The 22,114-nt window shown below is 44.4% G+C and overlaps 1 protein-coding gene across 1 annotated transcript in view; it reads right to left on the bottom strand.

Annotated features, from left to right (window-relative positions):
* Positions 1 to 7,762: 7,762 nt before the first annotated feature.
* The window catches only part of LOC138293606 (membrane-spanning 4-domains subfamily A member 5-like), a 60,689-nt gene continuing 46,337 nt past the window's right edge, over positions 7,763 to 22,114 (bottom strand). Inside the window, exon 7 of the mRNA XM_069232876.1 lies at positions 7,763 to 8,210. Within this exon, the coding sequence (XP_069088977.1) occupies positions 8,058 to 8,210 (153 nt within the window). The 3' untranslated portion in view covers positions 7,763 to 8,057. The remainder of the gene's footprint in view (positions 8,211 to 22,114) is intronic.

Genomic DNA, 22,114 nt, shown 5'->3' with positions numbered 1-22,114 from the left:
TCGCTGCAGCCGCCTTCTGGCTGCAGCGCGGTTTACATAACCGAATGTCCCTTCTCTGTTTTGAAAGTAACGAAACATAGGAGGGACGCGGCGTGCAGCATACACAAAAACAATGGCGGCCATATTGGGAAAGATCGGGACAGGAGCTTCGGTGACTCCCTCTGAGCAGAATTAAGGAAGACAATATAGAGAAATACGAAATTAAAAAAAGTTTTTAAAAAAGGGATGTGCTAAGCGAAGGAGTAGATAGTGAAGGAGGGCCTAAGAAGAAACTAACAAAGACATTATCAGAAGGAAAGACTTATTAGAAAAGAACTGAGAAATAATTAGTAGAAAGAGTATATTGGAAAAAAATTGTTAATTAGGAGATATTTTATGACAAAAGTAATGTCAAAGCTCGATAGAGAGACAATGAACTAATGTAAAGAAGAAATGGGCATGGGGACGGGGATAATCAGAAAATGGAAACATACTATTAAATTACAAAGGGAATGCTGAGAATCATACTTACTATAATGTGGTCAGAAGAGATAGAAAATAAAAACCAAACCAAACAAAGAGAAGGAGAAGCCAATAGGGAAACTAATTTAGACTCATGGAGAAAACCAACAATTGAAAAGAAAAAAGAAGTAGTAATAGGTCAGCAAATATCAAAACTGCAGTCCAACAGAACAGTTAAAACAATACATTTTTTACAATAGCCAATAGTGCCATTCATGATCCTGGTTCAAACCATTGTTCACTGTATCGTATTGAATAATCATCCTGCTTTCTTCTTGGCGTAAACGTAGTTGTAGATTGCCACCCCGTGGGGACGAAGTGAGACGACGTATACCACTGAATTTGAAGAATCGTTCATTGTGATGGAATGTTTTATAGTGCTCCACTAGGGGCGCCTGAGTCTCCAGCTTTAGAATGTTCCGAAAATGTTCTTGAATACGAAGTTTTAAAGGACGGATCGTGCTTCCAATGTAAGCCTTGTGGCATGGGCATACGATCAGATAGACCACATTTCTGCTTTCACAATTAATAAAATCCTTAATCATGAGTTTATTATCGTTGATGTACAGTGTAGTCGATCTATTAAGTCCCTATTTGCATATCGAACACTTGGTACAGGTAAAGAAACCTTTGGGTTTGGGAAAATAAGGTTCAGAAGCTGTTTGTTGAAAAAAGGAAGGACAGAGTTTATCTCGAAGATTGGGAGCCCGGCGAAACCCTATTTTTGGGTGTTGAGTAATGTACTTTTGAAAGGAAGGGATACTGCTAATGAGATGCCAGTGCTTACGAAGATGCTTCCGTATTAAATGATCACCATTATGAAATTGGGTAATAAAACGGATAGTAGTATCCTCTTTACGTCGTGGTGATGAATTGATCATCTTAATACGGTCCATTTCACCCAAGTTGCAGATGGAAGAGGTCAGTAACTTGTGATTGTATCCCCTATTCAAAAGTCTCTCCGTTATTTGTGAGGAGAACAGGTCATAATCACTAGAATTAGTACAATTAACTCTTGCTCGTCTGTATTCACCTTGTGGAATGTTTTTAATGATGCTTGGGGGATGACAGCTGGTGGCGTGCAGGATTGCATTTGCCGCTGTTGATTTTCTGAAAAAACGTGTCTGCAATTTAGCGTGTTCCACATAAATCAGTAAATCAAGGTACTCAACCTGTCAGTCCGAAATATTATATGTAATGTCAATGTCCCATTTATTTGGTACCAAGGACTGCAGGAATTGAGTTAGTAGGGTTCTTTGTCCTTGCCAAATCAGCAAAATATCATCGATATAGCGTCCCCAAAAGATGATATTATGGTAAAAGCATTCATTTTGATCACTCCACAGCCACTCTCGTTCTACAGCTCCCATAAGAATGCAGGCATAGGGAGGCGCAAATTTGGCCCCCATCGCCGTACCCTGTAATTGTAGGTAAAACTGACCATCAAAGAGGAAGTAGTTGTTCTCCAGGCAGAACTGTAGCATGTTCAATATCATACAGTTGTGAGTAGTAAATGACACTGGTTTGGTCGAAAGTGCTTGTCTGACAGCTTCTAGGCCGTCCTGGTGTTTGATGGAAGTATAAAGGCTGACTATATCTATGGTTACTAAGAGATAATCAGATTGCCAGTCAATATCTTGAAGTTTGCGGATGATATCTTTCGTGTCTCTTACATAGGATGGTAAATTGATCATGAAGGGCTGGAGTACTTGGTCAATTAGAGTCCCTAATTTTGAACAGATGGAATTGACTCCTGATATTATAGGTCTACCTTTGGGGGGAAAATCTTTTTTGTGAATTTTAGGCAATAGATACAGGGTTGGAACAGTAGGGTGAGAGAGAAAATGGGCAGTTCTTTCTTGGTGTGAAATGACTTGACGAGAGAGCCAATGGTCCAGGAGTGCTGAAAGGTGCTGTTGTATGTATGCTGTTGGATTCGAGTCTAAACGTTTGTAACACTGAGAGTCATGTAGTTGGCGATAGGCCTCAAGAAGGTAGTCTGAGGTATTTAAAATGACAATATTTCCTCCCTTGTCTGCTTCCTTAATGATAATATTTGGATTCGTTCTTAAGTTGGTCAAAGCTGAAATTTGTTGGCGAGTAATATTAAGGGGGAAAACTTTTCGCTTGTCACAATAACGTTTGTGTTCTTTGTCTAGGTCTTTCAAAACTGCTTGTGCAAACAGATCAATGGAATTCCCTGCTGGTAGGGTGGGAGTGAAAGTAGATTTTGGTCTCATGCCCGAAGGGTAATACTGATTGGTGTTTAACTCCAGTTGTTCCACTAGTGTGCAAAGAGAGAGGTCTGGTTCAGAAGTATTAGCTAGATTACAAAGAAGCCCAATATCTTCAAGGTCCCGGACAGAGAAATCTTGGGAAGGAAGTGAGGAAGAGGGCCGAAGAGAAGAAAAAGTAGATGTAGAGAAGAAAGACTTAAGTTTGAGTTTACGTATAAACTTGAAAAAATAAATTTTGGTTTGCGTTATGTTCCAAGAGTTAGTGGGACAATAGGATAGACCTTTGTTGAGGATATGTGATTCAAATGGGGAGAGAGGATAGTCAGAGAGATTAACGACTAGTTGGTCATCGTGTTTGGGGGCCGGAGATTCTTGCTGCGTGCCCGTGTCTGTATACCGGAGGTGCCCGGTGTAGCCGTTGTAGTATCTGGTGGTTTTGGCCGGGATTCTTGTAAGAATCCAAGGCGAAAACGCCTTGCTTCCTCTAAAAAATTAACCTTAGGTCTAATGGAAGAATCCCTATCTGAATCATCCGATGTTTCAACTTCTGAAGAAGGAATAGTGTCTGGACAACTTGTAGTGTCTAACGGGGATTAGAATCCTGAACATGATCATACTTCTTGCTAAAAGTATACACTCTCCCCTGCTGGTAATCACAAAGGTCACGTCTGAATTTCCGAATTTTCCTCTGAATAATGTCTGCCTCATAATTGTCAATTATGTTATTGAGAATAGCATCGTTCTTAGTTGAAATGTCACCCCAATTGGCCTCGTCTATTCAGTGAGTAAGTTGGTCAACTTCTAGTTTGTGACGTTCATACTGTTCCTGAGAGATGTCAATGAGTTGGTGTATCATATTCATCGAGGCCATTTTTAAGTTGGCTTCCCACTTCTGAAGGCTCTCTTGGGAGGTGGTATCAGTAGGTGGAAAAATCAGTATGCGTAATCCCCGGGGGATTCGATCATTTTCCAAATATTTTTTGAGGGAAGCCACCTCCCACCATTTAGCTGTTTCCTTTTTAAGTGACTTTTCCAGAGCCAAAAAAGTGCTTTTTGCGGAAGTCAAATTAGTAGTACCCGAGTTGGGAGTGCCAGCATCTGAAGTATTGAAAACTTGATCCAGTTTAACATTGCGTTGTTCTCTTCTATTAAGCGTGAAAGACATCATGAAGTAAGGCTTAAACAGGAAGTCGGTACGTATGCAACTAGTTGCTACAAGGAATGAAGAGAAAGAGTCCAGCCAGTTGACTTCCTTAAAATGCCGAATTAATTAGGATTGTTGTGAGAACTCCAGCCGGAGGCCTGGACCCTAAACCTCCCGAGTAATTAAGGTACTAAATTGATTAAAGGTGAGCTCCCACTCCAGAAAATTTTCTGATAATGAGCACAATGCTTCAGTAGTTATTTATTTGCAGTAGAGACAACAATTCCAAAGGCTTATGTTTCAATTAAATTAATGATCATCTTGAAGCTGAAAGAAAGTTCCAAGAGTCGGCAGCTAAATAGTCCAAGCAACTTTTATCAAGGATGGAGAGAAGGTAAAGAGCAATATTCGGTGAACGAACAGCCAACACGTGTTTCACCCCATAGGCGAGTAGGCGGGGGCTTTCTCAAGGCTGTGGAAAATATATATGGACAATTTAAGTCACATACCAGACTTTACCAAATTGCAAGCATGCTTTCTGTGCATATCATGCAGGGCATGTTGTGCTCCCTCTTGGTGAAATCTGTAAGTATAACGGTATAGTGCCATAACAGACTCCCCAGTGTAAGCCAAGGACTGAAGTCATGAGGGAAAATTAATAAAGTGAGGCCATAAATGAAGTTAGGAGAGTACATTATACTACTCTTATTCTTGTTGTGAGAAGACAAAGGGAAAGAGAAAGTGGTTATAGTCCTATTTAATGGTAAATGAGGAAATGTGAGAATGCAAGCTGGCACTCACGTGATGTTAGTACATGCTTAAGAGCGATGTATATGAGCAAATGCTATTAAGAACAAAATAGTGTGAAAGAAATAAGAAACTCTAAAGGATTGATAACGTACCCAATTCAGAACATAATGACAAACTTCTGACATCAATTGTCTCAATTGTCGATAGAAATCTGAACGTAGAAACCAATTATAAGAACTCACTTGTACAAACAATATTAGCTAGATGACACAAATAACTAAAAACATACTGGCATTTAAGAAAATTAACTACCCCCCTCTCTCATAATCAAATAAGAGCGACATGCTCATGAAACACATTGTCACCATGGACCTTTAAATCCCCCTGAAACCTTGTCGCAAATTTCTAAACCAACTAAATTGAATTATATTCCCTATCAAAACGAGGAAATGTCATAATTAAACTAAACATATGTGAGCAGCATGCTCATAATTGGCTTAACCACAAGGACCTGTTTATGCCTCGGTACAGGGCACTCCGTTTAGCAAGCCAGAGACATTAGTGAAAGAGGATTGGCTGAAATAAGTGAGTTCTAAACTCACAGTAAAATAGATAAATCGGAAATGGAAAGAACTAATGGTACCTGAAAACGCGGTAAGCACGAAAGAATAACGGCGAGAAATCGCCGGCGTGTCCTGCGTTCAATCGCTGCAGCTGCCTTCTGGCTGCAGCGCGGTTTACATAACTGAATGTCCCTTCTCTGTTTCGAAAGTAACGAAACAGAGGAGGGACGCGGCGTGCAGCGTGCACAAAAACAATGGCGGCCATATTGGGAAAGATCGGGACAGGAGCTTCGGTGACTCCATCTGAGCAGAATTAAGGAAGACAATGGGGGTTATTCCAACTTTGGAGGAAGTGGTAATCCGTCCCAAAAGTGACGGTAAAGTGACGGATATACCACCAGCCGTATTACGAGTCCATTATATCCTATGGAACTCGTAATACGGCTGGTGGTAAATCCGTCACATTTGGGACGGATTACCACCTCCTCCAAAGTTGGAATAACCCCCAATATAGAGAAATACGAAATTAAAAAAAGTTTTTAAAAAAGGGATGTGCTAAGCGAAGGAGTAGATAGTGAAGGAGGGCCTAAGAAGAAATTAACAAAGACATTATCAGAAGGAAAGACTTATTAGAAAAGAACTGAGAAATAATTAGTAGAAAGAATATATTGGAAAAAATTAGTTAATTAGGAGATATTTTATGACAAAAGTAATGTCAAAGCTCGATAGAGAGACAATGAACTAATGTAAAGAAGAAATGGGCATGGGGACGGGGATAATCAGAAAATGGAAACATACTATTAAATTACAAAGGGAATGCTGAGAATCATACTTACTATAATGTTGTCAGAAGAGATAGAAAATAAAGAGCAAACCAAACAAAGAGAAGGAGAAGCCAATAGGGAAACTAATTTAGACTCATGGAGAAAACCAACAATTGAAAAGAAAAAAGAAGTAGTAATAGGTCAGCAAATATCAAAACTGCAGTCCAACAGAACAGTTAAAACAATACATTTTTTACAAAGAGAAGGAGAAGCCAATAGAGAAACTAATTTAGACTCATGGAGAAAACCAACAATTGAAAAGAAAAAAGAAGTAGTAGTAGGTCAGCAAATATCAAAACTGCAGTCCAACAGAACAGTTAAAACAATACATTTTTTACAATAGCCAATAGTGCCATTCATGATCCTGGTTCAAACCATTGTTCACTGTATCGTATTGAATAATCATCCTGCTTTCTTCTTGGCGTAAACGTAGTTGTAGATTGCCACCCCGTGGGGACGGAGTGAGACGACGTATACCACTGAATTTGAAGAATCGTTCATTGTGATGGAATGTTTTATAGTGCTCCACTAGGGGCGCCTGAGTCTCCAGCTTTAGAATGTTCCGAAAATGTTCTTGAATACGAAGTTTTAAAGGACGGATCGTGCTTCCAATGTAAGCCTTGTGGCATGGGCATACGATCAGATAGACCACATTTCTGCTTTCACAATTAATAAAATCCTTAATCATGAGTTTATTATAGTTGATGTACAGTGTAGTCGATCTATTAAGTCTTTGTGGATGATGCACCTGGTTTTGGAGATGGTAGCAGGATAAACAGAATAAAATGAAGCAGATGGAGCAGGGGAAGGAGATGACAAAATAGTAGCCTAATTTATCATGGTCAGTATGGCATCTACGTTTTTAAAAACTAAACCAAGAGTATGACCTAGAATATAGGTTGATGCATGAATTGTATATTCCAGATTTTGCCCATCTCCACTCAAACACAGATAAAAGGCTCGGGTGCAAGATACCATCACCCACATTTGCATTTTCTAGATTGTCTATAGGAAGCTGTCTATCATATGGTTTCACACCACAAGTTGTTGTCCCAAGATGATGTCCTAGTTGACAGGACAATGCTAGTAAGTGAATGCCACAGTTTTGGATGAGAGGGATCCAGAAATGCAAATTATTGTGACCCACAAAGCTTTCACTTTCATCAATGCTTGCTCCACGTGAAGCTGGGAATGAGGCAACTTAATCTGACAGCCAAGGCAGCTAGAGTTGATGATAGGTGGAGAGATGACTTCACCCAGACAACATCCTGCCAGGACTGCCTCCCCACAGTTGACTTCATAAACATGGAGATTAAGGGGATATATATATTTTAGGAAAAACCCTGTGTCTTGAATTGGAAAATGTATGAGTTAGACAAAGACCGGATCATGTAGTCCTGAATCATATCCTGTGACAGATGGCCTTCGTGTATCCCACTGTGGCTAACTTTACCAATCTACTACTTTTTTTAAGGCTCAGCATTTTCAGCCCCGGTTTTTAAGTCATCTGTGTTCTATGACTGAAGTCTGCACTAAAACTCTAACACGATCCTTTCACGACTGTATAACTAAAGGATCATAAGGTGGCCAGGTACTTCAATGGGCTTTAGTTTGTGCACTCCTCCAAACAAAACACCACAGAAAGATGTTGAAAAGAAATATTCAAAAGTTAAATGGTTAGCAAGAGGATGACATACCCTAATAGTAGATTAATGCAAATATACAGGACACACCTCAGAAAAATAATAGAAAAATAAATTTTAATATTTAGATACTAAAACATGCATTAATGTTTGTGCAGATTAAGATAATTTGGAGAGCATTTTTTTCTGACAAATTAGTCAACACCTCTCTAAATCCCTGGATAATCTTAAAACCATAAAACCTTAACAATGATTTTTAGTGCTGTTTAGATCCCTCTCCTCAACTGTAGGTATTGCTTAAAAAATATTTTTTAAATGATTGTCCACGAAGAATAGAAACAAAATTTAAGGTATATGTTTGATCCTTTTGTCACAGGTATGCAAGCCCGCACATCTCAGTGGTTCTTTTGTGGCACGTCTGTGGTGCCGTAGGAGGGCCACTTCCCATCTTCAGAGAGGTTGGCGTAGTAATCTGGCGGCGGTCCAACAGCCTGCACGGAGGGGGCGTCTGCACCTTGAGCATAAGCATTGTATTCCATCCGCTGAGGCTGCAAAAAGGGACTTTGTTACTTAAGACATGTGACCACTGCCCTCTTTAACATCAATAACATTAGCACCACCACCCTTCTCTGTGAGCTTCAGGCATATGTTTTGATGCCAACTAATTATTACCATTAATACACCCACAGCAACAGTCAGTCGTTTCTCCCTTCTTAGATTTTGTCAAAATGGTACTTATGCTATTCAAGCAAAATTACTGTAAATAACATACCAAAAGGGCCTGGGAGGTTGTGAAATTACTAGTGTGTGCTTGATTAAGTGAGAAGAGATGCATGCATAAAACCTCAGGAATAGAGCTTAGCTTCCTCACAAGCTAATAAATGATTGATTTCATTGGTGGGCTACTGGTCGCCTGGTAGAGACTAGTTGAGGTTTGTACAGATTGCAGGTCTGCAATCTATGCAATGGATGCAATTGTTGGTCGAGTAACCAAATAAAGTTAGCAACCTTTGTAAACCAAATGAATAAAGAATATATGTAGGATGTAAATTGTTGAAAAGCAGTAATATGACAACAGGAGAACATTCACATAAAAGGTCTTAAAATAGGAATATAACTTTGTCAACATACCTCTAGATTGACCAAAGTATGCACAGCACCAAGCACCATCTTTTTGATACTTTACTTTCATTTAACAATCCTATGAGCTTGGGTTACTATACTCTTCCTTTGCTTCAAAAGAACCAATGCACCTGATAATGATTTGTAAATACAAAATACCTTACCTAGATGCAGTGATTGTGGTACATTGATTGAGCTGGCAAACCTATATTTTATTATTTAGGTGTAATGGTAATAAAGAAAAATGTACTTACCTTCGGTAACTGATTTTCTAGAAAAAACTCGCTCTACCCACAGATTCCCAACCTTCCACATTTCCCAGGTGCTAGGTGGGTAGTTGGCATTGTGCGGCTCTGTCCCATCTCAAACTTGACGTTATGGCCCCTTGTATGCGCCACCACCACATGCTGACGACATCCATTTCTTTCCGATCTCAGTCTGTGCCGTCAGACGTACAGCCAGGGAAATCAGATGACACTGTGCAGATTGTGTTTTGATTTAGCACCTCATTAAAAGGACTATGAGTCTATTCCAAGAATGGGGAGGAGGCTGGAATGGTCAGTAAGGAATATGCAGTTAGACAGAGTCTCTACCAGAAAGGGTGTTGCCACAGGTAAGTAACTTGTTCTTCTGATAGAGACTTCTAACTGCAGATTCCTCAGCTTGTGAATAAATACCAGATCAGTAAACCTCCTCCTGTGGCTCAAACCAGGAAAACCTGCAGGGAGATCCGGTGAAGTACCTGGCCCCCCGGACTTGGCTATCCTGACAATGATGCTTCATGAACATGGAAAGAGACCTCCACATCGCAGCCTGGCAAATCTCCACAACTGGCACACTGCACAACAGCGCAGTAATAGAATTTGCTCTAGAAGAATGAGCATGTAAGCCTTCTGGTGGCTGATTCTTAGCTAGCCTATAGCAGATTTTGATGCATAGCATAATCCATTTTGAAATGGTCCTCTTCTGCACTGTTTTGCTTTCCTAACCCCTGAACTGCGGTGGCTTTTTTCACCCCAATGCTGAGCCTGCTTTAGCTATCTGGGGTAGCATCCATATCTGTTTTTCTTCATAAGGTATCCAAGCTAAATTTGTGTCTTTTTACTCCCCAACATCATGGAGATTCTTAATGTACCCACGGTTTGTGGATTTCCCTGGAGGGGACCAAGGAAACTGGCAAAATAAAACAAAAGTTTGAGTTTTGGGGGGAAAATAGGAAAAGAGTGCTGCGTCAAAACATGTCTGTTTTTCTCCTAAAAATGGCATCAACAAAAGGTTTGCTTTGCTAACACCACCATCTTCCCAGCTGTCAGAAACATGCATTGGTGAATCCAGAAACCTATTTTTTTACCACAGTTTTGGCATTTTTCTAGGAGGCACCTAATTTTTCTGAACTTCTGTAATTTCAATCTATGTCCAGTGTATTGTGCATTGTGGAAACCTGTGTGAAACCTATAGGGGATCCCTCAAATCTCTAGATGTCTTGAAAGTAGCCAACATTCTTAATTCAGAAAGGTGTCATTTGCAAAGAGCCTACAGGTTTTCAAAAAGAAACTAACTGGTAAAATAAAAACAATATTGAAAATGAGTTGGAATTTGTGACGTTTTCATCTGTAAATTCTCATCATGATGACTGATTCACTTAAGCAATATACCATTATGTCCGCTAGACCCTTCTGACTGCGGGGATCTTTAGGGTTTTGGGGTTTTCCAAGAACTCGAGGTAACTGTGTATAGAGTAATTCATATGGTAAAATATATAGTGAAAATGGGTATCAAGGAAACCTATATATTTCCAAAATGCATACCAGATATGGAGTTTAGGAGCAGTGGTTATTTGTACACCTCTGAATTTGTGGATACCATACTAGTGTGTGTATTTTTCCAAATATCTTCTTTCTTACATTCTGGCTTACATTTGGAAGGCACAAAAGCAGAAAAATCCAAATAGTGATAACAAATGTTCTACTGTTCTGTATTCCTACATGACTCCCGACAGAAATGGTACCTCACTTCTGTGGGTAGGTCTAGCGACCATGACAGGAAATGGGCTGAAATCGCAACGTGGACACATCACATTTTTTCACTGAATAAAGAAAACTTTTTTTTGCAATGTGGGTAGCTGTGGATTTTGGGCCCTAGCTAAGCAGAAATTAGACACGTGGGGGAATCCAGGGTGGGGTGACGTGTGTGACTCTCCAGGTTTTTCCAGTCGGAAGCCCTCACAAACCTCAAAGTTTGACAAAAGAAATGCACGTTTTCCTCCGATTTCTGTGAGGTAAACGTCTGGAATCTGCGGGAGCCACATACTTCCTACCACCCAACATTCCCCCATGTTTCCCAATAAAAACAGCACTTCACTTGTGTAGGTCGGCCTAATGCCCGCGGCATGAAAGGGCCCAAAACACAACATGAGTACATCACACTTTTCCACTGAAAACTGACCCTTTTTTTTGCAATGTGGATAGCTGTGGATTTTAGGCCACAACTCAGCCGGCACCTGGAGACCCCAGCAACCTTGCACATTTCTGAAAACTACATACCGGGGGGGATCAAGGGTGGGGTGACATGTGACTCTCACCAGCCTTTCTTACCCAGAAGCCCATGCAAACCTCAAACTTTGACTAAAAACACACATTTTGCCCAGGGACATGTGTGGGAAAGTTCCAGAATCTGTGGGGATACACAAATTTCATACCACCCAGGGACCCCGCGTCTCCCGATAATAACAGCACCCCACTTGTGTGGGTGGGCCGAGAGATGGCGACACAAAAGCCCTAAGGAGCTACGTGGAGAGATCAGTGATAGGTGCAGTTGCCGTATTTTGGGCCGTTCTCCCTAAACCTAATAACCACATTTATGAGAACTAGATCGCCAAGGGATTCAGTGGTTGTGTGCCTTGTGTGGATCCCACAAGGTTCTCTTAGCTGCAATGCTCTGAAAACTTCAACTTTTGCTTAAAAGAACACATTTTCCTTACATTTCTGTGACAGAAACTGCCGGAATCTGCAGGAATCCACAAAAGTCTCACTACCCAGCGATACCCCACTTGTCTCGGTAAAATGCTGCCTTCCTTGTTGGTTGGGCCTTGTACACCCAACAGGAATAGATCAAACCAAGTTCAATGGGAGGCCCGTGTAAAGACTACCATTGACCCTGGTTTGATTCGTTCTTGTTGCAGTCACTAGGCCTAGCCACACAAGTAGGATTACCATTTTCATCAGGACATGTGGAGACATGCAGGGTGGAAGAGACTTTCTGGATCCCTGTGGATTCCGGAACTGCATGTCACTGAAACGCAAGGAAATCTGTGATTTTAGGCAAGGTTTGAGGTTTGCAAGGCATTGTGGGTAAGAAAATGTTGTCCGATCAATGCAAAGCACACCACTACCCTGAACTCCCCAGGATGCCTAGGTCTGGTAGGCTTCCCCAGGTGGAGTCCTACCCAAGCCCAAAAAGTGCAGCCATTACCATGGCAAGTGGAACTTTATTGGGATTTAGCCCCACTCTTCTGGCACATATGTAGAAACACTCACAATAATTAAATGTCATCTCCCTTATCATTAGGATGGGATGTGTTAGTCCTCAGGGGAACACAATGACTGTTGAGGCTTTAGGGATGAGGGTGGGTCCTGATGTCAGGATTAGCCAGACCCACCCCATAATTTTATAAAAAAATCTCTATTCCTACCATATGTTGGGCTTTCTGCCCCCAGGGGCAAATTGGAGGCAAACCCTCCGTCTGCTCCTAGATCGGGCAGAAACATTGGTTTGTCCCTTTAGGGAGTGGGAGTTTGGCTTATTTCAGAGTGCAATGATCGCATCCCATTCTATTGCCCTAAATCGCAACCTCCCCAAATGGGACAAACCTTCTCTCTGCCCCCAGGATGCAAGAAGACACTATTGTCTCATTTGGGGTGGTGGTGTGGCTCAACGCCAAGGTAGGCCGCCCCCTACGTTTGTTTGGTTTGGGGCAATTAGGAACTTCCTGGTTGCTGCCCCTCTTGGGGAAAATTGGGTGCAAACCCACTGTTTGCCCCCTGGGGGGGGGAGATTGGGGGGGGGGGGGAGGAAGGTTGGAGTGATAGAAAGACTGGTTTGTCCCTTTTGGGGAGTCCAGAGTGCACTCCTTTATTTTGCCCCAAATGCAAAATCCCTATGTCTGATGGTCTTCCTACCACCATGCCCCCAGGGGCAGTTTTAGGGCAGTCTTCCCAATTGGGAGAAACCTCCTATCTGAACCCAGGGAGGAAGAAAGACAGTATTGCCCCTTCTGAGGTGGGGTATGGTATGACGCCTGGGTAGGTTGCACTCTCCTTTTGCTTGTTTTGGTGCCATTTTGAATGTCCTAGTGTCTGGTGAGCTTTCTGTCAACCCCCACTGCTCCTTTTGCGACACATTCTCTTTATCCCTGGTGTCTAGTAGGCTTTCTGACCCCCCCCCTACCCTGGGGGCTGATTGGGGGTAATTGTCCTCATCCGCCGTCTGGCATGCAGAAAGCCTGCTTATGCCTTTTTCAGTTGGGGGCATTGCTATGCCATTGTGGGCAGCCCATATCCCTTTGGTTTTTTTCAAATGTGTCCCTAAAGTCTAGCCCCCTTGGGGGCAGATTGGGAGTAATTGCAATGCAGTGCAGTCCCCACCCAATCGCTACCCCCAAATCCCTGGTGTCTACTGGGTAGATGCCTGCTTGGGGATCGCTCTCCTGTGGTGAGCTCCAAGCAGTGTTGAACTAGGCACAGATACCACTGGAAAGGAGAGATTCTCCCCTTTCTAATGATACCTCTCCCAAGAAAATCCGTGCTCTAGGGGCTGAGACATGCCCCGAGCACTGATGCAGTGAAAGTAAATTGAGACAATTTCACTTTAGAGTTAATGACGTCAGTGCTCCCTGCACACTGATTGTCATTACAAAAGAAAAAAAAAAAAACTTAGGCTGCTCGGGAAGCTCTTACCAAGCAGGCCGAGCTCAAATTTGAAAAAGAAAGGAATACCTCTGTTGCACCAGAGGGTCCTTCATAACCCTCCCTAGTGTTGGCCAATGACTGTCACCGGAATGGGACATTGGTCGACACACACACTTAAGGGGCTAACCCCATAGAAAATGACAGAAAGTCAGTCCCAATAGATTTAGATATTGGCAGAACGGTGACAGAAATAATAATAATATTCCCAAGGGAAATAATGAGATTTGGATTTCGGCAGACAGGATATCCGTCACCGTTGTCACAGAGTAACCCCTCCACCAATATCTAAATCAGGCCCTAAGTGACGGTTTAGGGTCAAGGGGATAAAGCCATTCTTCCTCCTTGGGAGGATGAGGAGGTACGCAGAAAGCCAATATGGTGACAGATTGCCCTATGTAGAAGGGAGGGGCAACCTTGGGTATGAATTCTGGTTCTGTCTGGGAAGAAAGATGTACATGTGCGGCCACAGACAATGACTGCGTTTTCCCTCACCTGGTTGATGTTATGGTGATGCAGAATGCTATCTAGGAGGTAAGAAGGGAAAGAGAAGTACTGTGCGTGGGTTCAAAGGGAGTGCACATCAAGTAGGTAAGTACTAAATTAAGGTGCCAATGCAGCATGAGAAATTGAGTTTGCGGGAAAATATGGACCAGCCCCCTCAAAAAACACATCACAACAGATGACTTGAAGAAGGGTGGTTGGTCAGGTAAATGTAAGAAGGTTGAAAGTGCCTAGGGATAATCTTCAACTGTTGGCAAAGCATGGCCTTGCTGGGTTAGTGATAAACAGAAGAGGAACAAATACAATCACTGACCAATCAGGGGTTGTTTCGAGAAGAGCATCGAACAACAAACTTTTTCCAACATCAAGATAGGATCACTTTGGTAGATGGACATTGGGCTGTCAACATCTGTAAGGAAATGCCTCCTTGGCATGGTTACCCCCTGACTTTTTGCCTTTGCTGATGCCAAGTTATGATTTGAAAGTGTGCTGAGACCCTGCTAACCAGGCCCCAGCACCAGTGTTCTTTCCCTAAACTGTACCTTTGTCTCCACAATTGGCCCAACCCTGGCACCCAGGTAAGTCCCTTGTAACAGGTACCCCTGGTACCAAGGGCCCTGATGCCCGGGAAGGTCTCTAAGGGCTGCAGCATGTCTTATGCCACCTTGGGGACCCCTCACTCAGCACATGCACACTGCTTGCCAGCTTGTGTGTGCTGGTGGGGAGAAAATGACTAAGTCGACATGGCACTCCCCTCAGAGTGCCATGCCAACCTCACACTGCATATGGCATAGATAAGTCACCCCTCTAGCAGGCCTTACAGCCCTAAGGCAGGGTGCACTATACCACAGGTGAGGGCATAGGTGCATGAGCACTGTGCCCCTACAGTGTCTAAGCAAACCCTTAGACATTGTAAGTGCAGGGTAGCTATCAGAATATATGGTCTGGGAGTCTGTCAAACACGAACTCCACAGCACCATAATGGCTACACTGAAAACTGTGAAGTTTGGTATCAAACTTCTCAGCACAATAAATGCACACTGATGCCAGTGTATATTTTTTTGTGAAATACACCCAGAGGGCATCTTAGAGATGCCCCCTGAAAACATACCGACTTCCTAGTTTTGCCAGCCTGCCACACACGAGACATGTTGCTGTTCACATGGGGAGAGTGCCTTTGTCACTCTGTGGCCAGGAACAAAGCCTGTACTGGGTGGAGGTGCTTCTCACCTCCCCCTGCAGGAACTGTAACACCTGCTCACCCCCTTTGTTACAGCGCCACAGGGCATCCCAGCTAGTGGAGATGCCCGCCCCTCCGGCCACTGTCCCCACTTTTGGCGGCAAGGCTGGTGGAGATAATGAGAAAAACAAGGAGGAGTCACTCCCCAGTCAGGACAGCCCCTAAGGTGTCCTGAGCTGAGGTGACTCTTACTTTTAGAAATCCTCCATCTTGCAGATGGAGGATTTCCCCAATAGGATTAGGGATGTGCCCCCCTCCCCACAGGAAGGAGGCACAAAGAGGGTGTAGCCACCCTCAGGGCCAGTAGCCATTGGCTACTGCCCTCCCAGACCTAAACACACCCCTAAATTGAGTATTTAGGGGTTCCCCAGAACCTAGGAAACTAGATTCCTGCAACCTAAGAAGAAGAAGGACTGCTGAATGAAGCCCTGCAGAGACTACGGAGACAACAACTGCTTTGGCCCCAGCCCTACCGGCCTGTCTCCCCACTTCGAGAAAAACTGCAACAGCGACGCATCCCAAAGGGTCCAGCGACCTCTGAAGCCTCAGAGGACTACCCTGCATCTAAGAGGACCAAGAAGCTCCCGAAAACAGCAGCCCCGTTCAACAAACCTGCAACTTTGCAACAAAGAAGCAACTTTTAAAGACCACACGTTTCCCGCCGGAAGTGTGAGACTTTCCACTCTGCACCCAACGCCCCCAGTCCGACCTGTGGAAAACCAACACTACAGGGAGGACTCCTCTGCGACTGCGTGCCCGTGAGTAGCCAGAGTTGACCCCCCTGAGCCCCCACAGCAACACCTGCAGAGGAAATCCAGAGGCACCCCTGACCGCGACTGCCTGCTTCAAGGAACCTGACGCCTGGAAACCACACTGCACCCGCAGCCCCCAGGACCTGAAGGAACCGAACTCCAGTGCAGGAGTGACCCCCAGGCGACCCTCTGCCTAGCCCAGGTGGTGGCTACCCCGAGGAGCCCCCCCCCTGTGCCTGCCTGCATAGTTGAAGAGACCCCCGGGTCTCCCCATTGATCTCCATTGAAAACCCGACGCCTGTTTGCACTCTGCACCCGGCCGTCCCTGTGCAGCTGAGGGTGTACTTTCTGTGCCTGCTTGTGTTCCCCCCGGTGCCCTACAAAACCCTCCTGGTCTGCCCTCCGAAGTAGCGGGTACTTACCTGCTGGCAGACTGGAACCGGGGCACCCCTATTTCCATTGAAGCCTATGTGTTTTGGGCACAACTTTGACCTCTGCACCTGACCGGCCCTGAGCTGCTGGTGTGGTAACTTTGGGGTTGCCTTGAACCCCCAACGGTGGGCTACCTTGGATCCAACTTTGAACCCTGTGTTTTATTTACCTGTGAACTTAACATTTACTTACCTCCCCCAGGAACTGTTGATCTTTGCACTGTGTCCACTTTTAAAATAATTTATTGCCATTTTTGCCAAGACTGTACATGCTATTGTGACAATTCAAAGTTCCTAAGATACCTGAGTGAAATACCTTTCATTTAAAACAGTGGTTCCCAACCTGTGGTCCGGGGACCCCTGGGGGTCCGCAAAGCCTTCTCAGGGGGTCAGTGAGAGCATAGAAAATGAAAAAAATATTAACAAATATTGACAAATTAAGTCCCCAGCTTCCAGCATTGACTCAGGCAGGGGTCCCCGGATTCCGATGATTTTTCAGTGGAGGTCCCTGGGTTCCATTAATGTTAAAGTGGGGGTCCACAGAAATCAAAAGGTTGGGAACCACTGATTTAAAGTATTGTTTGTAAATCTTGAACCTGTGGTTCTTAAAATAAACTAAGAAAATATATTTTTCTATATAAAAACCTATTGGCCTGGAATTTTCTTTGAGTGTGTGTTCCTCATTTATTGCCTGTGTGTGTACAACAAATGCTTAACACAACCCTCTGATAAGCCTACTGCTCGACCACGCTACCACAAAATAGAGCATTAGAATTATCTCTTTTTGCCACTATCTTACCTCTAAGGGGAACCCTTGGACTCTGTGCATGCTATTTCTTACTTTGAAATAGTGCATATAGAGCCAACTTCCTACAACATCTAACCAACAACCACTCATGGAGGTGTAGATTGTACAGACTTGGATGCAAGACACAGCACTGCTGATGCCACAGGAGATCCTCTGAAAGGGTCAGCCGGATTGATGGGCAAACACTCTTGGGCTGAAAGTTGTGGTATCAGAGTCCCTAGCCCATTCTAGAGGAACTAGGATGTCGTGGGCTTGGTCGTACTTGATCTTTTTCAGTAATCTTAGCAGCAGAAAGAGGGGTGGAAAGACATACAGGATCCATACTCTGGGCTTTGCACATTCTCTACAGTGGGGAATAATGGCTGAGTTAATCCACTCTGGTATTTACAGATCCTTTCAAGTGCTATGCACTCACAGACATGCCATGACCATCCAGTCAATTGGATACGCAGAGCTTCCTGGCAATAAACACATGACCCCTTGCTGCTTTATTTGTTGCAATACCACATGGCAGTCGCGTTGTCAATGAGAATCTGCACCCACTCCCCTTGAGAGGAACACAGTGGCAAGCAAATCACTTGCAGTTTCAATGGGTTCAGGTGGAGGCGAACTTACCCCGGAGACCAGAGTCATGACCGTTAGCTCAGCAGAATAGGTAGCATGGTCTGCCACCAGACCCATCGCTGCTGAGCAGCCACTACTGCAGATATTTTGCAGTCTCTGACACCTGGACAAACTCTGATATACCTCCTGGGGTGTTGAGCCCACTGAGACTCCAGATCCCACTGCAGAGCCCATATGTGCCACCTGGCATGGTCCACAAACAGGATGCTGGAGGTCAAGAGAACCAGAAGATTCAGAGCTGCTTTCACTCATCATATGTTGAATGTCCTGGGCTCGCTGAAGTGGAAAGATGCATCAAAAGGGCACTGTATCCAGGATTGCTGGAACAAAAGGGTGCAGTTGTGTAGAAATCATGTGTGACTTCGGCACACTGACATAAAAGCTCAAGGAAATCAGTAGATCGGCTGTATTGTAGAGGTAGCCTACGAATGCTTGAGGCAAACTGTTGGACCTGGCTTTTTGACAGGGACATCCCCAAACATTTTGCCTCCTTCCTCCTATTTTGTCTGACCTGTTGTTGTTGGCTTTTGACCTCTGGGCACTTTACCACTGCTAACCAGTGCTAAAGTGCATATGCTCTCTGTGTAAATTGTACTATTGATTGGTTTATCCATGATTGGCTATTTAATTTACTTATAAGCCCCTAGTAGAGTGCACTATATGTGCCTAGGGCCTGTAGACTATATGCTACTAGTGGGCCTGCAGCACTGTTTGTGCCACCCACTTCAGTAGCCCCTTAACCTTGTCCCAGGCCTGCCATTACAAGGCCTGTGTGTGCAGTTTCACTGCCACTTCGACTTGGCATTTAAAAGTACTTGCCAAGCTTAGAACTCCCCTTTTTCTACATATAAGTCACCCCTAATGTGCACCCTAGGTAACCCCTAGAGCAGGGTGCTGTGTGGGTAAAAGGCAGGAAATGTACCTGTGTAGTTTTATGTTCTGGTAGTGTAAAACTCCTAGATTCGTTTTTACACTACTGTGAGGCTTGCTCCCTTCATAGGCTAACATTGGGGCTGCCCTCATACACTGTTGAAGTGGCAGCTGCTGATCTGAAAGGAGCAGGAAGGTCATATTTAGTATGGCCAGAATGGTACTATAAAACCCTGCTGACTGGTGAAGTCGGATTTAATATTACTATTCCAGATATGCCACTTTTAGAAAGTGAGCATTTCTTTGCACTAAAATCTTGTTGTGCCCTTCAATCCACGTCTGGCTAGGTTTAGTTGACAGCTCCTTGTGCATTCACTCAGACACACCCCAGACACAAGGTACTCAGCCTCACTTGCATACATCTGCATTTTGAATGGGTCTTCCAGGGCTGGGAGGGTGGAGGGCCTGCCCTCACACAAAGGACTGCCACACCCCTACTGGGACTCTGGAAGATAGGATTGAACTGAAAGGGGGCTTGGTGCATTTCTTAGACACTCTTTGAAGTCACCCCCACTTCAAAGGCACAACTTAGTATAAAACAGGGCCTCTGCCCTACCTCATCAGACACTTGCTGGAGAAGAAACCTGAACCAGAACATACATCCTGCCAAGAAGAACTGCCTGGCTGCTCAAAGGACTCACCTGTCTGCTTTTCTACAAAGGTATGCTGCCTTGCTGTTGGCCTGCTGCCTTGCTGAACTGCCTGGCTGCTTAAAGGACTCACCTGTCTGCTTTTCTACGAAGGACTGCTGCCTTGCTGAACTCTTGTCTGGCTGTAAAAGTGCTCTCCAAGGGCTTGGATGGAGCTTGCCTCCTGTTCCCTGAAGTCTCAGGACCAAAAAGACTTCTCTTTTTCACTTGGATGCTTCGTGCGCCAAAATGTTCGCCGCACAGCTTGTTCCACGGCGAGAAAAACGCCGCACACCGACGCTGATCGGATCGACGCCTTCGGGACGACCGAAACTTTGACGCATGGCCTTGCAAGGACAACATCGCCCGACTTCCAAGGAGAAAACGACGCAACGCCTGCTGTGAGAGTGAAATTTCGACACACAGCCCCACGGAACGACGCGCAGCCGGATAACAAGCAGGAGAATCCACGCACAGACCCGGGACATCTGGTAATCCCCGCGATCCACAGAAAGAGACTGTCCGCGCGCCGGAAAACGACGCATTACTTCCCAGCGTGAAAAATAACGACGCAAGTCCGTGTGGGCTGGGGAGAAATCGACGCACACACCATTTTTCCACGTATCTCTTCTTCTGCGGCCCTTTGCAGAGATTTTCCACCAGAAACCAGGTACTTTGTGCTTGAAAGAGACTTTGTTTGCTTTTTAAAGACGTAAGACACTTTATATCACTTTTCAGTGATATCTTTACAAATTCATATTGCATCTTTAATCGTTTTGACCTGCAAATACCCAGATAAATATTATATATTTTTCTAAACACTGTGAGTGAGGGTTCTTGCTTGGACAGAGGGTAACCTGACTGCCAACCAAAAACCCCATTTCTAACACAAACCCACTGTCAGTAGCCAGTAGTCGAGGTATGGGAAGAATGGTTTTGTCAGCCTCCTCAGATGGGTTGTGACCACCACCATCACATTGGTGAGCACCTGAGGTGTGCTGGAAAGACCAAAAGGAAGCACAGAGAATGGAAAGTGCTTGCTGCCTACTTGAATCTGCAGGTAATGCCTGCGATACTGTAGGATGGGGAAATGAAAATATGCATCTGGCAAATCCAGCCCTACCGTCCAGTCTCCTGGTTCCAGCACAGACATGACTTGGGCTTGAATATTTTGAACTTGTCCTTCTGGAGGAAAATCCAAGATATGGCTGTCTTCATCCTTTTTCAGCATCAGAAAGTAACATGAGTAACAATCAGTACCAATTTCTGATTCCAGGATCCTCTCAATTGCTCCCTTGGCCAACAGAGCTTGATCTTCTGCACGGACTATGGACAAGTGATCTTTCGGGAGGTGTTGAGGTATGGGTGGCATGTATGTGGGGTAGGATAGAAAGGGGAAGGAGTAAACTTGTTCGACAGTCTGGAGCACCCTTTTGGTCTGATGTGATGCTCTGCCATCTACAGGGTAGGCCAGAGCTTCAGAATCCAACTATTGGATCCATGTTTGGCATTGGTGATGCTGGTAGTGGCAGTGGTGTTCATCATGGCATCAAGATTGGCATTGGACCTTGCACCCTGAATGGAGCCAGCAGCACCATGCTTAAGAAAGGGACCAACCTCAGATGGAGGCCGAGAGGTGCGGTCAGTGTAGGAAAGTACCATCTTGCCTGGCATGTTACCCCCATTTTTCACTGTATATATGTTGTTTTAGTTGTATGTGTCACTGGGACCCTGGTAACCCAGGGCCCCAGTGCTCATAAGTGTGCCTGAATGTGTTACCTGTGTAGTGACTAACTGTCTCACTGAGGCTCTGCTAATCAGAACCTCAGTGGTTATGCTCTCTCATTTTCTTTCCAAATTGTCACTAACAGGCTAGTGACCATTTTTACCAATTTACATTGGCTTACTGGAACACCCTTATAATTCCCTAGTATATGGTACTGAGGTACCCAGGGTATTGGGGTTCCAGGAGATCCCTATGGGCTGCAGCATTTCTTTTGCCACCCATAGGGAGCTCTGACAATTCTTACACAGGCCTGCCACTGCAGCCTGAGTGAAATAACGTCCACGTTATTTCACAGCCATTTTACACTGCACTTAAGTAACTTATAAGTCACCTATATGTCTAACCTTTACCTGGTAAAGGTTAGGTGCAAAGTTACTTAGTGTGAGGGCACCCTGGCACTAGCCAAGGTGCCCCCACATTGTTCAGAGCCAATTCCCTGAACTTTGTGAGTGCGGGGACACCATTACACGCGTGCACTACATATAGGTCACTACCTATATGTAGCTTCACAATGGTAACTCCGAATATGGCCATGTAACATGTCTATGATCATGGAATTGCCCCCTCTATGCCATCCTGGCATTGTTGGTACAATTCCATGATCCCAGTGGTCTGTAGCACAGACCCGGGTACTGCCAAACTGCCCTTCCTGGGGTTTCACT

Source organism: Pleurodeles waltl, chromosome 4_2, assembly GCF_031143425.1.
Source record: "Pleurodeles waltl isolate 20211129_DDA chromosome 4_2, aPleWal1.hap1.20221129, whole genome shotgun sequence".
Taxonomy (NCBI): domain Eukaryota; kingdom Metazoa; phylum Chordata; class Amphibia; order Caudata; family Salamandridae; genus Pleurodeles; species Pleurodeles waltl.
Note: the sequence above shows the minus strand (reverse complement) of the source record. Positions and strands in the feature narration are given on the sequence as shown.